At 38.9% G+C, this 23,331-nt stretch overlaps 1 protein-coding gene across 2 annotated transcripts in view; it reads left to right on the top strand.

Moving 5' to 3' along the window:
• Positions 1-23,331, top strand: part of ctnnal1 (catenin (cadherin-associated protein), alpha-like 1) — a 79,762-nt gene that overhangs the window by 49,173 nt on the left and 7,258 nt on the right. The window contains exons 5-16 of one of the 2 annotated variants that reach the window (XM_083523600.1): positions 743-862; positions 7,420-7,509; positions 11,252-11,422; positions 12,087-12,287; positions 15,319-15,405; positions 15,523-15,681; positions 15,780-15,872; positions 17,254-17,404; positions 19,711-19,748; positions 20,372-20,422; positions 21,335-21,513; positions 22,765-22,813. In XM_083523600.1, the coding sequence (XP_083379726.1) occupies positions 743-862; positions 7,420-7,509; positions 11,252-11,422; positions 12,087-12,287; positions 15,319-15,405; positions 15,523-15,681; positions 15,780-15,872; positions 17,254-17,404; positions 19,711-19,748; positions 20,372-20,422; positions 21,335-21,513; positions 22,765-22,813 (1,389 nt within the window). Of the gene's footprint in view, positions 1-742; positions 863-7,419; positions 7,510-11,251; positions 11,423-12,086; positions 12,288-15,318; positions 15,406-15,522; positions 15,682-15,779; positions 15,873-17,253; positions 17,405-19,710; positions 19,749-20,371; positions 20,423-21,334; positions 21,514-22,764; positions 23,262-23,331 lie in introns of both variants that reach the window. The other variant, XM_083523601.1, reaches the window with a different exon arrangement.

Raw genomic sequence — 23,331 nt, 5'->3', positions numbered from 1 at the left:
TTACACAAACTGAGCTCGGGGCTCTTCTCTTGGTTCTTCACCGGCAAGGCTGATAATGCTCCGAATGCACCGCCGTTTTAAATCCTGGTTTATGTTTCCTCAGAAGTTTTTTCAAGACACTCCCATAACACAGATCTGAGAGAAGAATAGGAGGTTCGAAGTATTTAATTATTCAAATAGTATTTGTGGTCTGTCCATCAAATGGGTGAGCGAAACGGTAATAAGTGATTTAGAGTTTTCAGTTTCCCCGTCTAATGCGGACGATATAGAAAAGTACCATCTGAGCAGTGAGATATTTAAAAGAAATTTACTTTTTTAAGCAAGAAAAGAGGTTTTAATACAAAGTTGCTCGTCCAAAGGGACGTGAATTTAAACTTAAATACAGTCCAGAATGAGATCACAATGTTTTCCTTATAGGAGACATAATACCCCAATTGACGATGTTTCGACTTTATGGTAAAGCACGCGGTCAAAAGATAGCAGTCGCACAGCTCTCGATGTACACAGGGCGATGTCTTTTGGCCCACTGACTTATAAAGGTCAGTGCTCCCTGTGACTGTGCATGCGTCCATGTGCTGCCATCTGCTGGCGTTCAACAAAACTTGTCTTGGAAACTTTTTGTTAGATACCGCCTCGTATTCTGTATAGTTTAGTTTAAAATTGCTGTGTTTTGCTAAATTATGTACTGTCTTTTTTTGAATTACATAATTACATTATTGTGTGCTGCATTGTGTGTTTAAAGGTGCTGGTAACACTGGAACAGCTGGAACAAATCAGCACCTTTCAGGAGTTTGTGCAGATCTTCAGTCAATTCGGCAACGAGATGGTGGAATTTGCGCACCTTACGGGGGACAGGCAGAATGTAAGAGCTCTCGACCCACACACACACACACACACACACACACACACACACACACACAGAACATTACTCATGGTTACTCAGCAAGAGTTACCCACTCATTAAGGCTGCAGATAAGCAAGCACGTTGATAACAAGGCTTCCTGTGGGCTTTTGTGAGTGTCTAAGAATAAGATGGATCCACCCGCCCAAAAGATAATACAATTATAATTCCTTACCGTCTTAAGGAAACATAATTTATAAATATCGCTGTATACATTTAAATAAAGTAAAATCTGTTTTCAGTTGCATTGGAGCATTTCTCAGATCAGAAATAAAATTCTCAAAACTACTCGTTCAACCTCCTCATCATGTAGTCACTTGTGTACATCGTAAAAGCAATTTCTTTTCGGTCAGAAAAAATTGCGAATGCTTTGCTACGTTTAATTGATTGTGTACAAGTGTCTGATTTTTCCTACATTATCAGTTGTTTATGTCGTGTTGAACAAAATAGTTTACTGGTTTCACTTCGAAAACATATCAGCATCAGTAAATTGTATGCCATTGAATGCAAAATGGTTAAACCAGTTGTCAAAATGTTTTTTTTGTAAATGTGTCTTGAATTGATGAATTGTGCAAATGAATCTTTAATGTCACTAATGAAGGCGGGTGAACCGCATCAGATCAACCAATGATCAACAAGTTCTCTAAATTAGCTTAAATTAAATGATTTATTAAGGAAGAAAAGGTGTCTGAGTACGCCTGGCCCTATGTGAAAAGGTGATTGTTAAAAAAAAAAAAAAAAGTAATACTTGCAATAAAAGTACCGAGTTAACAAGTTTCCAATCGTTTTTTTTATTATTATTTTTTTATGCTAAATGTTGGGAAGGTAATAAACCAGCAAAAGATGAGGATGATTATGATTACTTTTATTATCATTAGTAGTATTGATATAATAATAATTTGAAAAACATTTTTTATAAAAAAAGTTTATATATAAAATGTTATCATTTTAATTACATTTATATTTTTATTACAAATATTTTTATTACCAATAATAAAAAATAATTAATAAAAGTACCAATTTAAAAAAAGTTTTCAAAACATTTTGAAATACAAAAAAACACTGTTTGGGAAAAGGAATAAACCAGGAAAAGACTTATTTATTATTAATATTATTATTATTATTAATTATTAATATTAGTAGTAGTAGTAGTAGTAGTAGTAGTAGTAGTAGTTATGTAGATATGGTTAAAAACATGCAGTATTTATTTATTGTTTTGTTTTTTTTATAAAAAATATTTTAAATAAAAGTACTGATTTAACTCTCCAAATGTATTTATTTTTAATACAGCCGATCCTTGATGCAGTCCAACCGCCAACTTGAACCAGTCTGTTGTTCCTACTGCACACTTCACTGCTGTCACACTGTCCTCATACATGTCCTGCACCACCCTCACATACTTCTCTAACACACCTGACTTCCTCATACAAAACCACAACTCCTCTCTCCACCCTGTCCTACGCTTTCTCTAAATCCACAAACGCACAATGCAACTCCTTCTGTCCTTCTCTATACCTTATAAAGATGTTTAAATGTGGCTCGTTTAAAGAAATCAACCGCAGCATGTCCAACTCGATTGGCGTAATATTTTGAGCACACCATTAAATACACGTACAAGTCTGTTTTCTGAAGAAAATATAAAATGGAGATACATATTGTGTTTTTGGAAATAAAAATCCCATGCAAACTCGTAGCACTAGCACTAAGCTGATACCCTAACACAACCATGTGGAATTTTCATCAAACTGTTACACGCACCGTTGGGATTTCTAATAAAAAATGCACTTCTGGAGGCTCCAGTGAGAAAATTTGACCTAATGGCAGGTAGGAGCATATAGTGGGTAACAAAACGTCTTTATTTCTATATTTCTAAGCCAATCACATTGCTTATAACAACAAGCCCAATGTATGATGGATAATGGCCAAGATTGCTGAGTCATTGGCTTTATTCAATTTGTACAGGTGGGTGTCAAATTAAAGGAAAAAAACAAAATAATATAATTGTCAATAAACTGCTGGAACAGTATTAGTGCTCCTTGTAACTGGTTCTATTTTTGGTACTGTTTTGGAGTGGAACTGTACAAAAAAATACTCATTTGATGATGGTGGTGATTTGGAGCCATTCATCTGTATTATATTTGTGATCTAATGACTGTGAAAGCTGTAGCGTTTCTTTAGTGTCCGTGGCACGCAGTGTATTTTATACATAGGTTTTCCGTGTTGTCCTACCTGAATCAATCTACCATTATTATGACACCACGACTCTAGAAATCATCATTATTATATAGAAATGCCGTATAAAAGAGCGCTGCATCACAGACAGGAATCTCATACAATGAGAATTATTGGCATTACTAAAGCAAGAAACTCTATGAACACAATTCAACATGTCTCCTTTCACTGTAGCCACAGCTGCAACACCCCCATACATTGTTTCTAACAAAAATCTCCATATATACCTCATAACATAAGCTTGTGCATTTTTGTTAATTCTTTTGTGCATTATGGTTTTTCTGGGTTTTTTAATTAAAGGCGAATTATGTGTTTTTGTGCAAATTCTACAGGAAAGAGAATGTTTAAGGAATAAATCCGTGAAAAAGTCAGTGAAAAAGCTTGTTTTGAACTGTTCTAAACCTTTTGTTTATGATGTCCCTCTTTTATTGAAATGTCCGTCTTTTCTTGAAATGTCCGTCTTGTAAATTACATTGTAAGTGTATCTGCAACCAAATAATTTTTTCCCCTCTGTTCCTCATTGTGGAATGAAATAACAGCTATTAAATCCACACTGATATATTTGAGCTTGTGCAGTTTGCTACAGATGCGGTTTGCAAGCTCTGACTAGTGCGCTCTCTGACCGTCCAATCAAAGGGCATGAAATTGTCGACATTATTGTACGCCTGCTAGATGGCCCCTGTGTCGCCAACTCGAAATCTGATTGGTTACAGCAACAGCTTCAAGCAACAAGTATTAAAACAGAAGGCTCCCAATTTTTTTATACTGAAGACCTCACAAAAGAGTCCTTTGACCTTGGCAACACGTGCTGTGACGGCACAATCGAGGGAAACGCTATGAAATTAGGAGAATATTGGAAATCATTTAATACATATTAATGGAAAAGAAATAAAATAAAAAGTAAGTCAGTGATTCTGATAGCGTTTAGGCCAGCAGAGAACTCCTTGCTGGCCCTGACGGCCCACCAATGATATTTAAGCATCCAGTGAGCTCTCATGAATAAGGTTTGGGGCAGAATAATCCAAAAAGAGGTCATGCGATTGAGAAACTGAATGTATCATCATATGATGAAGCTCCATATTTACTCATATTTATTTGAAGCTGATTTACTCAGAGGAACTTTCATCTGGATGGTATGTTTTCATAAAGAAAAGTGCCTTCATAACATAGCAAAATTAAAATTTTTTATTTTCATTCATTCATTCATTCATTCATTCATTCATTCATTCATTCATTCATTCTCTCCCGCTTATCCGTAATTCGGGTCGCGGGGGCAGCAGTCTAAGCAGGCCCCTGCCTTCGACTGCTGCCCAATCCTCACAGCACCGTCCCTTACGGTCCCTCCTGCAGGTGGTGAGCCCACGGGAAGGCGGCCCCACGTCACTCCGACGTCACGGACCTTGATATTTCCCTCGTAAGGGATTTTTTTTATTTATTTATTTTTTTTGTCAGCTGTCTGCATTGGAGATCGACCTATAGTGGATTTTTCCGATTCTAAAATCCAGGTTGGCTTGTATTTGCCAATAACTGATTAATCAACCGATTTTTTAAAAATGGATACTGGATAAAAACAAATACTCCATGTAAAATAGTAGTGAGCATTATCGCAAAACAAAAAAGTACTGAATCATAAATTATATTATAGAGGAAATAAATATAATGTAGAGCTCTCCCTTCAGTGCTCACAGAGCATCAGTGATTTGCCTCTAGGGGCTGCTCTTGTAATGACAGCGGACCGGGACACGGAAAAATCAGTGTTCATTTTTTTTTGCCGATAGTTCCAGCAACCAACTGTCTGTGCAGATTACCGTAATTTCCGGACTATAAAGCGCATCCTTGTATAAGCCGCACCCACCGAATTTGACAAATATTTTTATTTTTAACATAAATAAGCCGCACCTTGTGTATAAGTCTACACTGAAACTAATGAACTTTACACAGGCTTTACCGAAAGACAGTGTCTGTTACACGGTGTAACGGGTGAAATATGTTGTGGCTCCTTTAAGAGCAGAGCGGCATTTTGGGAACAGCACGTCACTGCATTCTTCCGGTATTACTGCGTGTGTGCGTGTGAAGACTGATGCTCATTTCTAAGTGTCTTTGACTAACCCATAACGCTGTTGCCAAGAAAAATAAAAAAGCACGAGTTTTGGAAACCTGTCTGTGCTTATATGATTTCTGTTGCAACTGGAGTTAGCGAGCTCTCCCTTCACCCAGACTCAACGCGTTACAACGGCTTGTATCTAAACAGTAGCCTACCAAGAAAGTCATTGTTCACTGTCTTCCTCCTTCCTTTCACAACTATTTCCCTCGAGAGTTTATCTTTTGGCATCGTCGTGCGTTTAAAAATCACCATCGGTGGAAGTTTTTTCTCCAGAAGCCTTGCAGCTCAGAACACAGGTGAAGTACGTTTTTTCGTTTCTGTTCGGAAATTTCCATAAATTTCCAGGAAAAATCTATAAATTAGCCGCTTTGTTGTTAAAGTCGCGGGGTTCAAAACGTTGGAAAAACGTAGCGGCTTATAGTCCGAAAAATACGGTAATTGCCAAAACCGAGTAATTGGTTGACCTCTAGTCTGTATGTGTATACATTACATGCAGTCAACCAACATATATGTTCTGTTTGACGACACATTTCGGACACTCAAGACATTGTTACGTCTCCGAATGAACAGATTGTGTGAGCTTCACTACCAAATTTGCTGATAGACTGGCTTTAGCAGAGTATTCACATTCCAGGTCATGTCTCTCTTCCTCTCTTTCTCTCTCGCTTTGAGTCTGACCTCTCAGAAAACTAATAAAATAGAATAATGGAGCATAATGGATGCAGTACACAGTACAGTTTCTCAGGGCAGGAATTATGAGCCTTATTATGAAACTATGATTAAGTTGTAATAATCACAATTCCGTCCTCCAGGTTTGTGAGCAAAGCGTATCGAGAGTTATCACTACCCTGTTCTGTGTAATAACCCAGTGAGCCAAGCTCTAAGCTCTAAGGAGAGCAGGAAGCATCGAAGAACTGATAAGAGTGTTTTATTTGAGACCAGAAATGTCTCCTGCCAGTTGGCGCTCCACACACACACACACACACACACGCACACATCACGTCTCGATCTCGCTGCAGAGCTTCCCTGGCAATCTGCCACCTCCATCTATATAGTCTTATAAAGGGAAATATAATAACTGATAATCAAATCTTCTTTTATGATGCATCGTTTCTAGCCTTGGACACTCACACAACCACACACACACACACATACATATATGAGCAACACTTCCATTCCCAGATCTCCTGTGTAGAAGCTTTAGTAGATGCTCGTGAGTGAAGATCCTGCCAGATAGCTTTAGATGAATCATATCTCAGCTTGCTACCTATGGGAAGGTGCGTGGTAGCTGCTACTCCATGCTGCTCTCGGATGCTCTCCGACCACATCAGGTGCTCTCGGCGAAGACTGCACAAGATTAGGTTCTTATTGAATGTGCCATTTTAGCGGTGAGGGCGACAGAAAGTCTCTGGTGAAAAGCAGTGGTGGACGAAATACACAAACCATGTACTTAAGTATAAGTAGCGATACACTGTGTAAAATATTACTATTAGGTAAAAGTGCTCCTTTTAAACTTTCATTTGAGTAAAAGTACAAAAGTACATTCTCAGCACACCGATCTAGTGTCCAAAAGTGTCTTCCATCATTTATTCTTCTCAAAAGGTTCTGCTTGCTGTTGAACTGACCCTGAACTGTATGTTGGTGATAAGTAGATACACCGAGCGCCAATCAAAAAAAATTCAAAACATGTTGGATCAGTTACGTATTTCTAAAATGTAATAATTAAGATACGAGGTGGTAATAAAAAGTTTAGAGAATAGTTTTGTAATACACCAAATGTAGGCAGCACAACGCGGCTCGCAAAGTCACAGGGAGCTCCTGCAGACTTCGCCCTTTCCCCTAGCAGTAAGTAGCAGCAATTTTCTGAGTGCTGTATTGCTGTGCAAAGGGACTATTTTGAAGGTGATGGTGTGTAAACATAGATAAATGAAAGTATTTTCTTTGTATATGACTTTGACTTGTAGTGAAGTTGAAGTAAAAGTCTCCCCAAATGGAAATACTTCAGTAAAGTACAGATACATGAAAAAGCTACTTAAGTACAGTAACAAATTACATTTCACTTCACTGGAGAAAAGCCAAGGCGACCTTTATTTGTTTTAAATATCGCGGAGTCTGACCTCTGATGTTTCATCAGTTCACAATCCTGAAAGTAATAACATGTTACTATTTCTCTGTATTGTAGGATCTGAAGGATGAGAAGCAGAAGGCGCGCATGGCTGCAGCCCGAGCCGTGTTGGAGAAATGCACCATGATGCTCCTCACTGCTTCTAAGGTCTGTAGACGGTACAGTAGAACCACTACTGATTCTAAATGAAGCCAAATCCCAAGCTGGCTCTATTGCAACATCATTACTCCTTTTTAATTTTTTTTTATTTAATTACATTTTTTTTTTTTTCTCATTGATTTTCCAAAAGGGTGCTGCATAGTGCCTTTAAGACTTCTAAAAACTACCCATAAGGGTGCCTACTGAGCCTTGTCTCTAATGGGTTAATGATAATTGGGTTTTCAACATAAGCTTGCATTTTGTCATAACAGTTGGGAAGCTGTTCTCAGCTCAGCATGGCCTCAAAACAAAAATGAGACACTATATTAAATGCAATTTATGAATTTTTTTTACATTAAGGGCGAGAAGAAAAAAGAGCTATAAACCTCACTACAGTTGTTGTATACGTATAAAATCCTCTCGACCTTTTATTACGAGGTAAACCGTGTTTCTTTTTTTAAGTGTCTGGTCTGTTATATATCAAAATTTAAATATTGCAATATTATTACTGGCGCTAGTTATTATAGGGGGCGGGGGGGTGTAGATATAAACCTTTTAATGCTTTTTCTCACACTGTTGGTTTAATGATATTTAGGCATAGAGGCTTATCCTTTTCCTTCGCCACATATTCTCCAAAGTAATCTAGAAACGTTGGAAAGATTAAACTGCTTGTGTCTTCACCCAGTACGGCTCCGAAAATAAGACCAGTTCTGAAACACGGGTGTAATAAATTATATACAAGGTAGTATCGATCACGAAGTTTTGAGGCTACTTTTGTAACACTCCAACAGATGGCAGCACAAGGCTTGCACACGCAGTCTCAGGGAGCACCGACTTTCATAAGTCAGCGTGCCAAAAGACACCGTCGTGTGTACATCGGGAGCTGTGCAACTGATGCTATTTTGACCACGTGCATTACCACGTCTGTGATTTTCTCATCAAGAGCAAGTTAGAACAAAAAGCGAACGTAAAAATCTGCATGAAACTGGGCAAATCTGCCACAGATGTTCCAGATGATTCGGCGATGCTGCAATGAGTCGTTCGAGGTGTTTCGAATGTGCCACACGCGCCTCAAAAGCAGTGCATCGACAAAAGATGAGGAAGACCTTTAACAAGCTCAACCACAGAAAATGTCAAAATCATTCAGCAACTTGTGCATAATGATCGTCGGAGAACAATCCACAACATTTCGCCCATTGTCGGTGTGTCATACGAAACAGTTCAGGCAGTCCACATTTTTTTAACCCCTGTGGATCTTCTGGTTTCATTTTAATACTAAGAACTGAATAAACTAGGAAGCCTCCTGGTGTGCACGTAAGTTTCCTCCAGGTTCTTAGTTTTCTTTCTACCTTTAAAATGAACATGTGAACATTAGCAAGTTTCCTAAAAGGACATTTTTGCACATTTGGACTTAATTCAAATTGTATTTTCTGTATTGAAAAACAGCTTGTTAGACCAATCTAAAATATTTCGTAAAGATTTCACTTATGATGGTCAGTGGCACAAGAACACATCATCAAAAGCATGTTGAATTTGTCACATATTTTTTAAATGATTTTTACAATTTTAAATAGATGAGATCGAATGGGGGGGGGTGGGCATTTGATTTTTTTGGGAAGAATTTGAGTGTCCATGGGAAGAATTTGAGTGTCCATGTAAAAATTTGAGTGTCCATGTAAAAAAAAAAAAAAACCTTAAGTTCTCAACAACGTTTACAGCATTTACCAGACGTCTTTATCCAGAACGACGTACAAAAGTGCTTTGAGTCTCTTTCGATGAATAAACCAACACTGGTTCACTAGATTACAAACCTAAGTTACCCTCAGCCGAAACTCTGTTGAGTGGAAATATAGAACGCTTTTCTTTTTTTTTCTTTTTGTTTTTAACAGTACATTGCACTTTATTTTCTGCAATATATTACAATTACTGCAATATATTACAGCAATACTGTATTGCTGTTATTTGTCTTGCAATTTAGGTGGCTATGACGACTTACATTTAGTCCTTAGCTCTGTGTTGTCTGACGTAGCTTAACTTTTTTGTATGTAGCACCAGGGTCCTGGGGAAACGTTGTTTCATTTCACTGTGTCAGCAATATATGGTGGAAATTACAATAAAAGCTTGACTTGACTTGACTTGATCTCAACCACACTTGAACACCTTTGGGATGACCTGTAACACTAACTGACCCCCAGACCTTAATCACCTAACATTAGTGACTGATCTCCCTAATACTCCTGTAGCTGAATGATCATAAATCATCACACCTATGCTCCAAAACCCGATGGAAAGAATTCCTTGTATAGTGGAGGCTGATTTATCGACACAGGGGACCAGCTTTGTTCTGCTTTTGGTTATGGAAAAGACTATGACTGCCATTCAGAAGCAATTACTTCTAATTGCTGACAGTATTTAAGGTAAAACAACAGTTACTTGGCAGGTATGGTATGACCAATAAATGATATATAAATTTTTACATTTACAACTGACTTTTTCAGCCATATGTGGTTCTTTCACAAACAAAATGATCACAAAGAGGTAGACAATTGTATAGAATGTGGTAGAATTACATTTCTCCTTCACTTGAACTGGAAGACCCAAACCTGTTCCAGCATGACAATACCCCTGTGCACAAAGTAAGCATCATGAAGATATGGATTACATAGTTTGGAGTGGAAGATCTCCTGCTGAAGAGGTCCAACCCTATGGGACTATGGGAGGAATGTGACTGCATCCCAGGCCCCTTGTAGCTGAATAAGCACAAATCTCCACAGCTATTCTCCAAAATCTAGTGGTAACTAAATGGGGACTAAACGTGGAATGTTCAAAATGACATGACTTTTTATTAAATTACATTTTTAAAGTTTGACCTTGCCTTGGCAATTTTTTCTTTTTTTAACCTTGCCCTGGCAATATTGTGAAAGGACTCAATGAAAAAAAAAAAAAAGGGCCACTTTTACCCAAAGATGTCTAAAACTTTGAGAGAATCCAAACCGTAACAATCGAAACTTTGTTCAAGCTGTTCGAGTCCATATTGAAAAAGACATCAGCGTAATCAGAGACCAGCTGTCAAAATGTGTCTGATGCACCTGGGCAGCATTTGGAATAAAATCTTTAAATGCTATATTTTTATTTATTATCAAGAGAGCCAGTTAAAGGAAGCCTTAATATTTTAAAACCATAGATAGAAGGAAATAAACAAATAAATGTACTTCCCCAGGACAACAACTTAAAACGAAATGGCAGTCATCTCAAATTGTTAGAATAATCATTTCATTTACGTTTTATTTAATTCAAATTACTGTATTTGTCGAGCACTTTTAACAGTAGACATTGTCTCAAAGCGGCTTAACAGAGATAAAGAGGGTATAATGTTGCAATGTACAAATTAAGCGCCTATAAGTTTATCCCAAATGAGCGAGCCAGTGGCCATGGTGGAGAGGGGAGAACTGCATGGGATGTTATGGATGATAAACCTTGAGAGGAACCAGACTCAAAAGGGAACCCGTCCTCATTCTCATGTCTATTTAATACAGTTTAGTGATGGACGTTTTAATGCAGAACTGTTCATTCAAACTGTAGCCCAGAGCCCACTGTAACGTCCATCCTCGTCATCCTTGTGTTGCTCAGTAACTTCACAAATCATTTATTAGTTGTGATCACTGGCTAATCGTTACCCATATCATGCACTTTGATTTGTTTCAATGCATGTTGCCATCACTTTTTCTCATGCTTGTGTTTCTCTCCCCAGACATGTCTGAGGCACCCAGACTGCGAGTCTGCACGAATCAACAAGAACGCCGTGTTCCAGCGCATGCGTCTGGCTCTGGAGCAGGTTATCGAGATTGTAACAGATGCCAGGAGCAGTGGCGAGGCCAAAACACTGCCCATCAGTATTTATGCTGGAATTAAAGACCTTAAGGTACAGTCGTGGGTCAAGAGCTTGTACACTCAGATTATAGATGAATTTGAATTTTGTTGGGGTTTTTTTGTTGGGTTTTTTTGAGACTCCATTAAAACAGTCCATTGTTTTTTAACCAGTTTGGTTGCCCGGGTTCAAATGATTCGATCCATAGTTTGCATGTCTTTCAGGAATAATAAAAAAAAAAAACCACAGGTGTTGCACAGATGTTCCTTCATCAACAGGTAATGTGTTTGGGAAGATTCTCAGTCATCTAGGTGCGGTCGAGTTGAGTCATGTCAACTGGACTTCTATCTGGTTGGGTGGAAACGTTTCAGGTGTAAAATCCTTCTCTCACCTGTTTAGGTGCCATTTTTTTCATCCCAAAGAAGATCAAGACCTCTTTACAGGTCCACCAGAAAAGCCACACCTTCTACCTATTAAACTAATTTCTAATATAATAAAATATAATATTCGGCCACTCTTTGCTTTTTTAAACTCCTCCTAACGACATTTAGGAGTCAGATTTGGTGCTTTTATTCAAATGGCAAATTTCCAGACATAAAATACGTTTGTTGATTGATTCGTTTTCCCACTGATTACATTACTGTTTAATAAGAACATTGTTATTTCAGTATTATTCTCAAGGTTTGCATCATGTATCCTGTGTGTGTGTGTGCTTCAGAATAAGGTGGAAGGGTTGAGGGAATCTCTGTACTGTTTGCCGTGTGAGACCGTAGCAGCTCAGCTGGAGGCTCTGGTAGAACAGACCGAAGACTTCACCGATTCGGCGTACACTAGCCATGAGCAGCGCGAGAGCATCCTGCAGCTCTGCCACGCGACACGGCAGGAAGCCAAACAGCTTATCTCCGCCTGGAGTCAAGCAGTATGACGACCACACACACACACACACACACACGTGCACATGCAAAAAAAAACAGCTGTCGCCTATTAGTTAAACTTTCTTTTACAGAACAGCCAATTCACACACATTTTGTTCGTTCGAGCGGAGCATGTTAATACCCGCCAGGCAGCTGCTCTCGTTCTGTTGCCTAAAGGACAACAAGGCTGCCCAGACTTTGCTCCATTGGTGCTCTTAATCCCATCATTCCTTTCAGAGAAATAGTTTAATGTTAGGAAATAACAAAACGTTTCGAGACTAGTTCTGTAACATGCCAGCAGATGGCAGCACAAGGCTGCACGCACAGTCACAGGGAGCACCGGCATTCATATGTCAGCTGTGCAACTGGTGCTGTTCTGACCACGTGCGCACCCTCCCTACTCCCCAGATTTGGCTCGTGCGGACTTCACCCTCTAACCGAAGATAAAGATCCAGCTCCAAGCTCCCTGTTTTGACACCATTGTGGAGCTTGACAGGCTTCAAAAAGTAGAATTCTAGGACAGTAGCAGGAACGTTGGGAGCGCTGTATTGCTGTGCGATGGGACTATTTTGAAGGGGATAGTGTGCATAGATAAATAAAGTACTTTCAATACCACGTATTCAGTCTTTATCCTGTATAACTGAATAGCTCAGGGGTTGCCAACTCGTCGATCTCGAAGGTAGTATGGTTAGAAAATTTTTAATCAATAAAGCAAAAAAAATAACATTAAGTGCAGAAAGGCCACACTGCAGACAGAATTTGCGTTTCACATATCGTCAAACGAAATCAGATAAATGCTCTAAGCGCAGCGCAACATCGATGCACCCAAAAACAATACAAAAATGATTAACACTATTACATTCGAACAGAATAAACCTTTACAGAATCTCTCAGACATTTGTATAATATTTAAACCCCTGCCACCATGATGCTCCAGCGTCGCTCACGGATCGCGGAGAACGAAACTTACTTTAAATATGTCACAGCAGGGGTGTGTGTGTGGGGGGGGGGGGGGGATTAATCATGCCTGTTAAAAATATTTATTATAAACTTTTTTCTTTTTACATTTTTATTTACATTATCATCATAACAGTCTGTAAATTATTTTATTGTGAGAAAACCGGTAGTTCTATGTGAAATTAGACATTCGAGTACCCCCATATAAAGAAAATGGTACGATCCTCGTTTCAGAACACCTCTGCGAAGATATGACCGAAAGATTGGCTTCTCTAATCGAATCATCAAATCTTCGACTATTCGGCGTAACCCCTAATTTCGTCACATGCCTCTTCTTTTCTAACATTTCTAGCATTTTTTTGTTGGTCATTTTGACTTGGGCATTTTAAAAGTAGCTTACTAGCCGAAAAAGTGTGAGCACTTTTAACTTGCTGTAGTTCATCAGTCCTGTAGACGTTCTTTCATCTTTGAGTACCCTGTCACGTTTCTGAAGTCTCTTGAAAAGCCTTTCACTTTGCACTCCTCTTGCAAAGACACATGCCTTTCACAGAATCCCATCAGACACTAGTGTTCATCAGCCGGGTTTGAAAATGTCCAACCCTGTTGAACTGATTCTTACAAGCCCCTAAGGAACGTGTAAACTGTTCGCCGGAAAATGGCGAATTGAAATCGGACGAGGGAAAAATTTGATGAAAATGTGACGTGCAATGAGAGATTTTTTTATGCCGTCTGAGCCTCAGAATTTAGAAAAGTGTAGGTTTCGTTGTGTTGAATGTGTATTCTAACTTCACTGCTTATACATTAAATTTAAATAACACAGCAAATTCTACATTTGTTCAGTGTTAAGTTTTCTCTGGTATGCTGTTCGTGTCTGTCAGTGATTCATAACATATCCGTTACATACAATACCTGGATAAAAAGTCACCACCCTGCATTAACAAAGCAAATAAGCCACACCAAAGTAAGACATGGTAGCTCAGTGGTTAAGGCTCTGGGTTACTGATCGTAAGGTTGGGGATTTCAAGCCCTGGTATCTCCAAGCTGCCACTAATAGAGTCCTTGGCCAAGGCTTTTAACCCTTTGTGCTTCAGGGGGCGCTGTATCATGGCTGCCCCTGCGCTCTGACCTCTGCGATAGATATGTGAAGAAAGAATTTCACTGTGCTGTAATGGTCATGTGTCATGTATTGGTCAAGTATTAAAAAGTAGCCACCTTTACCTTGTACCTATCCTGCATAGTACCTACACTACAAACTGGTGGGGGCAGTGTTATGATATGGGGCTAGTTCAGTAAGTCAGGTTGATGTTTTAGCAACGTTATGTGGCCAAAAAGTGTGGTCAGGTGACTAATCGAATTGTGTTTTTACAGAATTTTACAGAATTTTACGGAGCATCTTGAGAATCTTTGGGTTGTACTGGAAAAGACTTTATGCAGTAGTCCGACATCGTCAGTAAGACGTCAAGATCTTGGCGAGATTTTTGTATATAGTCTAAAGAATACGTTTTTTTATAACTTTATTTTAGGTAATCTCGAATAGTCGATGCTTTGATAGGAGGAGTCTGATTCGACTACCAATCTCGCAGTCAAACCCCTGCAGATGATGACAGGTTATATTAAATGTTTTTAACATACATACATGAATAAACTTGACAAATCTGATTCCACTATGTAAATCCTTAGCTGGGGACACCCCTAAAAGATTTTATTCATTTGATTTGATTGATGTAAAATGTCTAGTGATGTAACGTTACCTGCTCAACTGGCTGTGAAATTTAAATAGAATAATTACTGCTGCATGTCAGACACACTGTCTGAGCCGTGACTGGCAAGAGCATTGAGAGCATGTGCTAATGGACTCGATAAGAGCCGGCACGCCGCAGCCTGTCTGGTGTTTGTCCTGACACCATTCTATAATCCTCCTGGCTGAAGAAAAAAAAAAGGGAGTCGTCCCACCTGTCTTGCCTCAGAGGACAGCAGTGAATAGTTACAAAGTGCACCTGAATTGCACTAACGAGACGTGCTAAATTTAGCGAGGTCTGAAAACCTGAAAAGCATTTTTTTTTTTTTTTCTGTGAGTAGCAGTCAATCAAAGCCAAAGACGTGACTGAGGAATTGGAAGTGGCTATTCTGAAGACCTGTCATAATCTCGCTGAGCTAAGACGTGAGGTGAGACATCTGGCAGTAGTTGTATCTATTTTTCTGTAAGTGCGTATGTGCGTGTTAAACACCATACCCTTATTCTTTCCCCTTCTCCATCTTCCTGTGTTGTGCTGCACCTGTCAGCTCCACAAGGTAGCAGTGGGACGGGCCAGTGAGCTGCTGAAGCTGCACTCGGATCACGCCGTGCTCCAGGCTCTGAAGTCTACAGAAGGTGAGGGCAACGTCGAGGCAGTGGCTGATTACGCCCGCACGCTCACTGAGCACAGGGAACAGCTGGTAGAGGTGAGCAGGACAAGCCAAACGCAGACTCACCCAGTCTTATCCTGTCTTATGTCCTGGAACTGTAGCACTTATACATTTCCTTATGTGTGTGGTTTCAGACCTGCAGACTGCTGTGCCACATCTCGGGGACGGAGCCTCTGGAGATCACGTGCATTCACGCAGAGGAGACCTTCCATGTCATTGGTCCACAGGTATCAAAGGACTTGGGTCGGACACACACAGCGATTTGACACTTTGTAAAGGCCAATTCCCACAAAGAAGCATTCCTGATGTTTACCTCATGCTGATGGTACCTCATTTTGAATCAGTGTTTTACTCCAACACATTTTATAGTCCGTACTGTTGTAGGAATCTAATCAAACGAAGCCTTCAGTGGTGTCCTGCCTGAATCAATCCACCTCTCAATGCCTTTATTATGACGCCACAGCTATAGAAATTCAATTCATCCCAAAGGTGTTCAGTAGGGTTGAGATTAGAGCTCTATAGCAAGCCACTCAAGATCTTCCACTCCAAACCAGGTAAAGCATATCTTCATGAAGCTCGCTTTGTGCACAGGGGCATTGCCATGCTAAAACAGGTTTGGGTTCAAGTGTTCAAGTGAACACAAAAGTGTATTATATTGCAAGAACCACATATGGCAGGAAAGGTCAGGTGTCCCAACACTGCTGTCCATATACTGCAGTTTCAGACCAGAGCAAGATTTCAGTTTAGGTGAAGGTTCTACTTTGAAAAATATTCTTTACAATAAAAAAATTCGGATATATTGTCAAAATATTCACCTCTCCGAAGCAGGCAAGAAATGTTTTGTGCCCTGGTTCACAAGCTTTGTGATTAGGTATTAAGCATAACAGAAGTGATCTCACATCTGCTTGTAACACCGACGCTTAAAGGTCAAGCAGCCAATAAGGGCGCAGCATGGAGCAGTAGCATCAGGTGTGCATGTTAATAGATCCATCAATAATTTAGAAAAAAACAGCAGGTTTCAATTTTATTAATAATAAAAACATAGGATTTATACATACTCACATACTATATGGAAAAAAAGCATTGGGACACCTGAATTTTTGAGCCATTTGTGGTTCTTCCCCAAATTGTTACCACAAAGTTGGAGGCACACAATTGTATAGGATTTCAATAAATGTGGTAACATGAGATTTTCTCTTGAAATGACCCAAACTTGTTGCCCCTGCGCACAAAGCCGTCTTCATGAAGATACGGAAATGTCAATGAGTTGGAAGTGTATGGAAGATCTTGAGACCTGAGGAAGACCTCAACTCTACCGAACATTTTTGGGAAGAACTGGAACGCTGACCAGGCCTCCTCACCTCTCCACAAGCACACTCAAATCTAGGGAAATATCTTCCCAGAAGAGTTCAGTTATTATAACAGGGGACTAAACGTGGACACACATGAATCTTATGGTCAGGTGTCCACAAACCTTTGTCCATATGGCCTTTGACCTTCTTCATACTGTATATGACATACTGTGTTAGAATGTCAATGAAACAACAGCGATCCTTTTTTTTTTTTTTTTTTTTTTTTTTCATGATCCTTCATCTTGTTTTTGCTCAGATCATCTCAGCAGCTCAGACACTGGCTCTTCACCCCAAAAGCAAGATAGCCAAAGAGAACCTGGACGTCTTCTGCGAGGCCTGGGAGTCGCAGCTGTGCGACATGGCCATCCTGCTCAAAGAGATCAGCGACGTGTTTGAAGGCCGCAGAGGTAACCACTAAAAGCACCTTGAATCCTACATCCTGAAATCTATATTCAGAGCACACCAAGGTCTACACTTCAGTGTCAAGTGAAATTAATTTACTTTTACAATTCCTAGTTACGATTGGATGATTATTTCCATTAGACTTTCTTATTATGTAATCTCTCAGTCTTAATAAATAGGGTAATATTACTGACCTTCAGTCCCACTTACACTGTAGATTAATAAGCAATCTCTTTAACTCTATATACAGACAAATGTTTGTAGACACCTGACTGTAAGATCTGCTTTTTGAACATTATGTTCCACATTTAGTCCCTATTTCCTGTCATAATAACCTCCACTCTTCTGGGAAGATGTCCCACTGGATTTTGGAGTGTGCTTGTGGAAATTTGTGTGGAGATTCATTCAGCCACAAGGGTGTTAGTAAAGTCAGTTAATGATGTAATTAATAATGGGATGCAGTCAGTATTCACGTTCCTCCCAAAGGTGATCGATAAGGTTGGAGCCCTATAGCAGGAAACCTTCCACTCCAACCCATGTATAGCATCTTCATGAAGCTCGATTTGTGCACAGGAGCATTGGCATGCTCGAACTGGTTCAGGTCTCCTAGTTGAAATGAAAGGGGAAATGTCTTTCTAATAGACACAAAGGCATCCTGTGCAATTGTGTATCTTTTAGTTTGTGAAAGAACCACATATGGCTGGAAAAGTCAGGTGTCCCAATACTTTTGCACAAACAACTAAGATGTAATATTTTAAAGTTAGCTGATTTGAGTTTTAGGTTTATTATGTGAGGCTTCAGGTGTGTTTTATTGTGTCAGCGTGTAAAAGATCTGGCTGTTAATAGGCAAGGCCATTTTTGCAGCATTTATACAGTTCTTTCAAAATCCTGACTGATGACTACGGATAAAACCATTATAAAAAAATCTCTACATTTATCTGTAAGTTTCGGATAGTAGAGTTTTTTTTTTCCCCCTAATCACAAAAAAAACCTCCGCAAGCAAAAGGCAATAACATACAGACGACTTACGATTTTATTTTTTTTTACGATACGGCTAATTACATTTACACACGTTACTGTAATCGAGTAGTTTTCTTTTGTGTACTTCTGCTTGTTAAAGTAGTTTTTTAAATCTGGATTTTTACTTGGATTTAAGTATGTATTGTTTAAAGTATTGTACGTCGCTACAGTTGAAATCATATCTGTTACTGAGCAAAATCTAATTAGCTGCGAAACAACTAGAGATTTATATCCCCTAGTCCTAGTTAATATCACCCCAACCACCTCCCCCCCCCCCCCCCCCCTCGCTGTTAGAAAAGTAAAAAGTTTTTCTCTGAGTACATTTTTAATTGGTCACTTTTACTTGAGTAGATTTTTAGACCGGTAACTTTCTTTGTACTTTTTTTTTGTCAATTTAAAAAAGTCACAGTACTTTTACTTGGGTAGAATACTTTATTACTCTTTCCACCTCTGTATATACAGTGGAACCTCGACACTCGCAACCTCGATTGTTTGCGACTTTTCATTTGGAACCGGACTAAGAGTAACTCGCGAAAATCTGATAGTTGCCGAGAAGCCGCGAGAGTTTGTACTAATAAATTACATCGAAATGTTGAAAAAACTATTTTATTATTGTATTATTCATGTAAAGTAGTAAATAAAACATTTATGACAAGTAATTCACACTTTTTGTTGAGTGTACAGTAAATTTTTTTGTTACTCGCGAGGGGTCATAGAACATAACCCCTGCGAGTATCGAGGTTGCACTGTATACTGTATAGGTTATACAGTACTATAAACTGCTGTTTTTTGCTAAATGATGTAACGTAATTAGTTAAATTATTAACAAATTACAGTATATGACTCCATACTGATCACCATTCTTTAAGACTCTGAATTCTGGATAAGATCTTTGAGTTTATGTATTGCTATATTTTCTTGAATGCCTTCGTCTTCAGGCATTCTTTTTCCCTCGTGTCATACGTCAGTGTGGACTTTATCCTGAAGTAGCAGGTCGTGTAAAGGTCCACGCCCAATGGTTTTGTCCGAGGCCTGGGGCAGATGCTATAAGCAGCACAGGCGCTTTAAAAAAAAAAAAAAAAGCCTCCCCACAGTCGCTGCCACACCTTCTGCCACAGTCTCTGAAAGTCAGCTGCATTTCATTGGCATTACAGCGTCATACATTAACTTCTCTTTTAAAGGTGGCTCTTTTGAGAATAGACGAAACGGCATTGTAGCAGTAACAAAACCTAGATTTCATTCTCTTTTTCAATGGCATGCGTTGATCAAGTAACCACTTTTTCTTTTCCAGGCGATAAAAGATCATACCTGTCGTTACCTCGGCCAGGGGTGAGTATCGTTTCAGTACAATTCAATAGAAAACGTTTTAGACTCCCTTTCTGCATGTTTGACATGTATAACGTTGTGTTTGGAATGGTTCTTTGGTTGCATACATTTTGTATTTTTTTAAGTACCTTAACCTTTAGATTTTTAATGAATCTATCAGTGTTGTATTTCATATATTATTCAAGCAATACACTTCCTATACTCCCTCAATTATTTAGGATTTACACTGTGCAGAATTAAGCAGGAGATGTAAATCTGTACATATTGCTGAATGTTAAATGCATTGAATAATAATAATAATAATAATGTATGTACATAATAATCTTTATTTTTCTGTATTAAATCATTTTAAAACATTAAAGTGTGACAAACATGCAAAAAAAATAAGAAATCAGGAAAACACTCATACCACTCTATCTATCTATCTATCTATCTATCTATCTATCTATCTATCTATCTATCTATCTATCTATCTATCTATCTATCTATCTATCTATCTATCTATCTATCTATCTATCTATCTATCTATCTATCTATCTATCTATCTATCTATCTATCTATCTATCTAATAGATATAATGAAATAATTTTTTCCCCCAATTTGTCTCCATCTCTCATTATGCTCAGAAGCACTCTGCCAATCTGAAGACTCCGAAGGCGGCCAAGCTCGACACAGAGGTACAACTCAACTCAACTTAACTAAACAACAGTTTGTTTGCAGAACTCACTTTGACTTTGTTGCTATTCTTGGCCAAAATTCCAACCGCTGTAATGCTGTAACCAGTGATTGAGAGAATTAAGCAAATGTAATTTGCGAAGATACAATGTACTGGGACACCCGACTTTTCCAGCCATATTTGCTTCTTCCTCAAGCTGTAAGCACAAAGCTGGAGGTACACAATTGTATAGGAGGAATTTGGATGTGGTAGCATGACATTTTCCCTTCACTTGAACTACGAGACACAAACCTGTTCCAGCATGGCAGTGCCCCTGTGCACAAAGCCAGCTCCATGAAGATATGGGTTGGAGTGGAAGATCGCCTGCTATCGAGCTCAGACCTCAACCCTAATGAACACCTTTGGGATGAATGTGAATGCTGACTGCACCCCAGGCCTCCTCACCTTCTCACCTACATCAGTTCCTGCCTTTACACTAAAAACTACACATCATCTTAGAAGAGTGGAGGTTATTACAGCAGCAAATAGAGACTAAATGTGGAATAAGATGTTTATAAAGCACATAATCTTACGGTCAGGTGTCCACAAACTTGTGTTCATAATGTCCAGAGATGCCCAAACTGAGCTAATCTCTAATTAGATGTCACTGAAAGCTGTATTAGGTTTTGAACACTTGTTTCACTGAGCTAGAACTTTCAACATAAAACTGCATTAGTTGATCAGATTAGAGAGTCATGCTTTTCAATTTTCAATGCTTTTCAATTCATGCTTTAATTTTTGGCCTTTTATAGAAAAAAGTTTGGCCAATCCTGATATCGTGTATATAAATATCAGATTAACTAGCACATCCTACATGTATTATTTTGGTTCAGCTACTAAGCTTTTATTATAATTATTTATATGTTTTTATCAGGGGCCGGTGTGTTGTAGTGCTCAGGATCAGACCACTATCATCAAGTTGGGACACGAACTCCGACATCTTACCTCAGATGTGGATTTGGAGCTGGAGCGCTGGGAGAATCAGGAGCACGAGGTGGTCCGACACTGTCAGGGCATGTCCAGTATGGCGTACTCCATGTATCTCTTCAGCAGGTACTGAACATTTGATCACTTCATTTTGCAATGTCAGCCAGAATGTCAGGAATTGCTTAGAGCATTATGAATTAACGAGGCTGGTTTCTCGGTCAGGGGTGGACAAATTGTACATGTATTAGCTAGCTCATCAGGCACCTGAAATGGCCATTGCGTTTACTCTTGATTTGATTGTCTGCGAATGTAAATTACGAGGCTAACATGTGGTATCTACATTGGCTGGAAAGTGCAAAGTAAATAAACCAATTCGAAGGCAAATTACCAATCAATTCTGGAAACAAACAAACAATACCGGAAACAAATGAACTAAACCAAACACAAATGGAAAAAAAAAAAAACACGAACAAATCTGGAAACAAATTAACAAATCCGGAAACAAAATAACAAATTCAAAACACAACAATTTAGACAAAAATGGAAAAGGAATGTTTAATTTGCTAATGGAATATGACACATCCATCATTCAAGATATACAGGAAGTACAACAGGCAGGAGAGAGTGAGTGTAAAAGTTGCACTATTGAAGAAAAAAATTGGTTTAAAGTAAATGTAGAATTTAACACATGTACAAGAAACAAGTTATAAGATACAGGAAAAATTGTGTATATATTGTATTCTACATGTCTCGTCCAATGAGCGGTATTTTATTTACAAACTATACCTACCTTTTCCGTTTTTTGTCTGAATTGCCGTTATGTTTTCTGTTTAATTATTCATTTCTTTTCCGAGTGGTTAATTTGTTTTTGAATTTGTTCTTTTGTTTTGAAGATTTGTTGTTCTTATTTCTGAGTGGTTACTTTTTTGTTCATTTGTCTTGCACCCCTTAGCCAATGGGGCAAATGGGGCACCTATGAGATGTTATGTGTATATGTTGGCTAACATCTTTATATTTCTCTCCACATGTTCAACTACAAGAGTTCTGTAACTGCTGTGTGCTGGATTTGATATCATCTCGAATCAAGACCGATTCAACACCACATAACTGCACGCTAATCTACCTTTAAAAGCGTATTTTCCTTTAGACAAGCGACAAGCTGCATCTGTGCTGGTGTATAAAGTGCAGGATGATGTGGGATTCACCTGCTTGTTGCTTGTCCCTGGTGTCTAGGCTACTGACTTGTCCACCCCTGCTTTGTATTATATTTCTCATGTTTTGACTGCACACTGCTAAGGATGTATGGATGTTCCATTAACTATTAACTTGTTTTTTTTGTGTGTGTGTGTTTGTGTGTGTGTGTGTCTCTGTAATTAGGGGTGAAGGCCTGTTGAAGACCACTCTGGACCTTTTCCAGCAAGCTGAGGCAGGTCATCAAACTCAATTGGCTGTCTCGTTTTCCTTTTCACCACAGGAGCTCGGGTCACTAAGATGGATGACGTGCCTTGTAAAAGACAGATCGATAGGTTATTAAAAGCAGCAGTCATTGTCTGTCTGTAAGATGCTCCATCTCACCCTCCGGCCTTTAGGGCTTTCCGCTAAGCTTGCGGAGAAGCCGAGTTAGTTCTTTGCCTGCTGCTAGCTTTTAAAACTTCCCCAATTCAGGCTCTGGGCTGGTAGAGTTCAAGGATCCGCTTAGGTTCGTTGTAAACATCACTGCATTACAGTTTCTCTCAGCTTGCTTTGGGGCATTTCTCAAATCATTCCTAATATTTGCAAACCAGGAAGTGCATTTTTTTAAAAACAATTACACAGTTTCTTGAAAAAATCCAACGTTTCTCAAAAACCATAGTTCATCTTTCAAAAGTGTGTTTGTGACAACGAACATCTCATCGCAAGTCCTTTTTTTGTAGTTCACAAACAAGATCATTAAAATGTTTAGTC

Source organism: Silurus aristotelis (genome assembly GCF_946808225.1).
Source record: "Silurus aristotelis genome assembly, chromosome: 21".
NCBI classification, from domain to species: Eukaryota; Metazoa; Chordata; class Actinopteri; order Siluriformes; family Siluridae; genus Silurus; species Silurus aristotelis.
Note: the sequence above shows the minus strand (reverse complement) of the source record. Positions and strands in the feature narration are given on the sequence as shown.